Below are 5354 nucleotides of genomic sequence, written 5' to 3' on the forward strand. Positions count from 1 at the left end.
CAAGAATCCATCTTTAAAAAAAAAGAGACTAACCACCTTGTCCTGTTGTCTGTCTGGTCAGTCAATCGTTGGGACCACACACCCCAGCATCGTGGACTGCGTGCTGAAGGTGCTGGGCACGATGCACCTGGAAGTCCAGTATGAAGGTAGGGAGGCTACTCCAGATTGCAGAAAGGGGTACCGAGAGCCAGGCGTATCAGCTCTCAAAAGCTTTCTTAGTGACAAAGAGCCTTGATGTGGAGTGTCTGGGACAGCCTTGGCAGATGGAAGACGCTGGTTCAGAAAATGTCAGTCACACCTATGGCGCCAGCCACAGGGTGCCTAGGGTGCCTGAATGGTTGCAAGAACCTGCCTGGGTCCAGAGCTGGCTCTGGCTCCCAGTCTTATGTGGTGCTTCCTGGCTAAACAGAAATCACCCTGAGGAATGTCCTTCTTCTAAGAAACTAAACTGAATAGTCATAGTATTCATTTGGTTGGTTGTTTTTCCTGGGTTTTTTTGAGACAGGGTCTTGCTTTGCTGCTCAGGCTGGAGTGCAGTGGTGCCATCACAGCTCACTGTGGCCTCAAACTCCTAGGCTCAAGAGATCCTCCCTCCTCAACCTCCCAAGTAGCTAGGACCACCGGTGTGCACCACTGCGTCCATCTAACTTTTTAACTTTTTGCAGAAACGAGGTCTCACTATGTTGCCCAGGCTGGTCTTGAACTCCAGGCCTCAAGCGATCCTCTCACCTCAGCCTCCCAAAGTGCTGGGATTACAGGCATGAGCCACCGCACCCGGCCTATTTATTGAGAACCTCTGTGTGCCCGCCACTTTCCATACATCACCTCATTTACTTCTCAAAATAACCATAAGAGGCCAGGCATGGTGGCTCATGCCTGTAGCCCCGCCATTTTGGAAGGCCAAGGCAGGCAGATCACCTGAGGCCAGGAATTTGAGACCAGCCCGGCCAACGCAGGAAAACCCCGTCTCTACTAAGAATACAAAAAAATTAGCTGGGGGTGGTGGCGTGTGCCTGTAATCCCAGCTATTTGAGTGGCCGAGGCACAAGAATCACTTGAACCCAGGAGGCAGAGGTTACATTGAGCCAAGATCTCGCCACTGCACTCCAGCCTGGGCGACAGAGCAAGATTCTGTCTCAAAACAACAACAACAAAACAACAACAATAACAACAAAATAACCAGAAGAGTACAAAACCTGGTACATACTAGGTATTCAAATGTTTCCATGAATGAATGGTAAAGATATGTACTTTTATGTTTTTCAAGATACAACAATAAAGCACAGAGAGATTAAGTATGCTTCCCAAGGTTACACAGCTATTGGATTCTAGCCGGATCTGCCTGACTCTAAAGTTTATGCTTTTAACATATAGCGCATGGCAGATATTTAAACGATATAATTTCCTTCCCTTTTCCTATAGTGGTTCAGAGGAAGGAGATTCTATTTTCAACAGGAGGAGATTAAAGAAGGGTTCACCGAGACGGTGGTGTTTGAACTGAGCTGTGGACAATAGGGAGGATTTGGGAAGGTCAAAAGGAGAAGAAGAGGTCGTTTGGGAAAGGGGGATGGTAGAAGGGAAGGCAGACAGGGAAATGCAAGGTGTGTCCTGGGAATAATGGGTAGGTCACTTAGAGAAGGGATGGTAAAGGTCTAGGAAAGGTAGGCTAGGAGCAATGGAGGGGCACCTTCAATGCCATGTCGGTAGGTGGCAGTCTCTCCAGTAGGCAGCATGGAGCCACTGAAAAGTGAGCTGTGCACAGGTGAGGGCTGAGGGAGTGCAGTGCCTCCGAAGATGGCCTGGGTGGTGCTATGCCAGGTGAGCCAGAGCCACAGGGAGCCACTTGAGGCTGGAGGCCAATTAGGAGGCATTTGGGGTGGTCCAAATGACAAAAGAAGAATGTGCTGGTCCAGCTGGGTACATAGCCCCAGGAAGAGAGCATGGACAGCACAGGGAACTGCCTGGTGAGGAGAATGAGGCAGCGTTTGGATGTCGGAGTGGGTGGGGCCCAAGAGACCAGGACAGACAGGCCCAGTAATCAGGAATGGTCTGGGCATTAGTATAGGGATAGGGACTCCTGTGTCCAGGATGACAGGCTGAGCCCCAGGTTCAGGAAGCCTGGGGAGGAGAGCATGAGGAACAGCCAGGCACTGAGGTTCAGGTACACAAGTGAGATCCTGGGGAAGATCAGCAAAGCTCTGGAGGCCACTTCCAACCTAGGTTATTTTTGGGCAGCAGTGCTTAAACTGAATGTCAGGCATATTATTCCTTCAGTAACATTGTCAGTTTTGTATTTTTTGACCCCTGCAAGCTCTGTGTGCATATGTGGGCCTTGTATGTTGAGAAATAATGCTATGCTAAAATCTGTTAGCAGCTGGAGCAGAGTGTCCTGGCTGGAGAGGAGTTGCCAGTGAAGGGGTGGAGTGGTACAGGGACCTAAGTAATAGTCAGACCCTGCACCAGAGGGTTGTCACTGGCATTGGAGCAAGGGGATGACCTGGTAGTAGAATCATGTTAGGAAGCTTAATCAAACGATCCCAAAGACTAGATTGGGTAGCACTGAGACCTTCCTCTCCCCACCCCACCTCTGTGTGGCAAACATGCCCACTCCTCCTCATCCATCCATCACTTCTCAGCTTAAGCATTGCCTCTCTAAGCCCTCCCCTGACCCTGCCTTCAATCTCTGCCCAAATGTCAGCCCTTCTTCCTTTGAACCACCCTGCCCCCCCCCTTTAACTCCCCTCCATCAAAGCTGTGTTCTCTAAAATGGTACCTTCCCCTTACATAAGACTGTGTGCAATTTCAGCTCAACCATCATGGCATTTATCCTTATATCCTCAGCACAGCCCTAGCATGTTAGGTCCTCATTGCATGTTTGTTGAGTGAATGAGTGAGCAAGTGAGTGAGTACTGCACATACGCACTGCATTAGTCATTACTCGCCTCTATGCCTTTCTCCTCCAGACCTCCCAGCAACTCCAAGGCAGGTACTGGGTCTGATTCATCTTTTTCCAACTCAGGACCTGGAACATAATGGGTGCTCAGTAGAAGTCTGTGAAAAATAAAAAAAAATCTTTGTTCTTTTTTGAGACAGGGTTTCACCCTCTGTTGCCCAGGCGGGAGCACAGTAGCACAGTCATGCCTTACTCCAGCCTCGACCTCCTAGGCTCGAGTCATCCTCCCACCTAGGCCTCCCAAGTAGCTGGGACTACAGGCACAGATCACCATGCCCAGTTAATTATTTGTAGAGATGGGGTCTCCCTATGTTGCCCAGGCTGCCCTCAAACTCCCAGGCTCAAGTGATCCTCCTGCCTCCACATCCCAAAGTGCTGGAACCACAAGCGCAAGACACTGCACCCGACCAAAACAAAACCTCTTATGCTGATGAAGTCCTCCAGAGTTGTAACCGGCCACAGCTTCTTTCAGTATCGGCCTAAGTTCGAGTCCTTCTGCATTTATTCAGTAACAGCTAACAGTGTGCAAGAGGCAGTGGGAACGCGACTCTGTGACTGCATTTGGTTTGTTATAGGATCATGTGATAACAGTGAAACTACGTGCCTCAAGGTCATTTCAGATATGCCAGACTCATAACAGGTGCGCACACAAAAAAAGTCTGTTGAATGAATGTATTATTATTATTATTTTAACCAGGTGCTTCAAAATAGTCTTCATATAACTCCAAATGTAGAGAATGCGTATGCAATAATTGCCCACTAGAGGGCACTGTTTCACATGGTCCGCGTAGACCGGAAGTTGAGAGAGAGAAGAAATTCGCACGCCTTCAGTTTCCAATGAAACTCCGCCCAAGGGAGGGAAGGAAAGTTCCCACGGGTCCTACATGTGATCCTAAACAGTGGGTGACCGGGGAGGATTAGAGAGTAATTTCTTTGAGTTTGCGTATACCAAATTGCAAAACCAGAGTGAAGCCCCAGGATGCTGGCAGCAGTCAGCATGGAGAAGCAGCCTGTGTGCAAGAGGAGCCTGAGTGACTGCAGGGAGAAGAATTTAGTGGGTGACAGGGACTGATCTCAAAAGGGCAGGATTGGTTTGTTTCTTTAAACAAATATTTACTGATTATCTGTGATGTGCCAAGAACTGTGCCAGACACCGGGGTTTTGTTTGCGTTTGCTTGTTTGCATTGAGAAGGAGAAAACTGAATGTCTTGGAAGGAGAAGGGTCGGGGGTGTCCACTTCACTCCCATGTGGCATGTGTGTGGGGCAGAGTGGAGGGTTATTGGCATCCTTCCCCTGAGAAAGCTACAGGGGAAGTGGCATCCTCAGGGCAATGTCCACTGACAACAGGAGGCGGAGAGGCTTAGGGGGCCTGGCGACTGTTTATCTTGCAGTGGGTGTCAGTGATGGAGGAAGCTGCTGGTGGCCTCACCTCCTTTTTCATGAAGAACTCCACCTTCCCCCCCCCTACCAACCTGCCTGACTGGTGAGTTAGGTTAGCCACATCCTCTACTCTCCTTCCCATTAGGAGAGTGTCCCCGGTTCCTATCACAGGCCCCCTCTTCTCTGAAGCACATTCCCTCAAACACTTCCCTTCTGTAGCTCACCTCTCCCTTTTTCTCTGCTGGACCATCTCCATTGACGTGCAAATATGCTTTCTATCTTCCATTTTTAAAAGAGCCCCTCTTTGGGAATTTATGGATTAAAAGAGATTTAAAAGACAGGTACCAAAAAAAAAAAAAAAAAAGGTAAAATTATAGCATTTAGGGATGTACCTCCCTCCTTGACCCCAAGTTGCCCCCCAGCTATTCATTTCTTTACCATTTCCTTCCTCCTTTACCTCCCAGCTGCTTTCAACCCAGTTGATCACTCCCTCACTTTCTTTTGTTGGCTTCTGTGATAGAAGTTTTCCTCCCACCGTCTGGTTTTGCCTTAGTCTCCTTTGCTTGTTTCTCTTATTTCCCTACAAGACTGTTAGGTCACCCTCTTCCTTCTCATCTCTGTATACTTTTCCCCTAAGTGGCTTCCCATGTGGATGTCTAACAGACATCTTAAATTTATGGCCAGAATTCTTGATTTTCTTCCCAAAGCTTGTCCTTCCTATTTTCTCTATCTCGGCCGGGCACTGTGGCTCACGCCTTTAATCCCAGCACTTTGGGAGGCAGAGGCAGTCGGATCACGAGGTCAGGAGATCGAGACCATCCTGGCTAACACAGTGAAACCCCGTCTCCACTAAAAATACAAAAAATTAGCCAGGGCATAGTGGCGGGCACCTGTAGTCCCAGCTACTCGGGAGGCTGAGGCAGGAGAATGACTTGAACCCGGGAGGTGGAGGTTGCAGTGAGCTGAGATCATGCCACTGCACTCCAGCCTGGTGACAGAGTAACAGAGCAAGAATCCATC

At 49.0% G+C, this 5354-nt stretch overlaps 1 protein-coding gene across 1 annotated transcript in view; it reads left to right on the forward strand.

Moving 5' to 3' along the window:
* The window catches only part of LOC105515345 (chromosome unknown open reading frame, human C1orf228), a 56163-nt gene that overhangs the window by 34320 nt on the left and 16489 nt on the right, over nucleotides 1-5354 (forward strand). The window contains exon 6 of the mRNA XM_011947143.1: nucleotides 62-146. Coding sequence (XP_011802533.1) covers nucleotides 62-146 — 85 coding nt within the window. The remainder of the gene's footprint in view (nucleotides 1-61; nucleotides 147-5354) is intronic.

The sequence above is a fragment of the Colobus angolensis genome, unplaced genomic scaffold (genome assembly GCF_000951035.1).
Source record: "Colobus angolensis palliatus isolate OR3802 unplaced genomic scaffold, Cang.pa_1.0 Scaffold106, whole genome shotgun sequence".
In the NCBI taxonomy this organism is placed as follows: Eukaryota; Metazoa; Chordata; class Mammalia; order Primates; family Cercopithecidae; genus Colobus; species Colobus angolensis.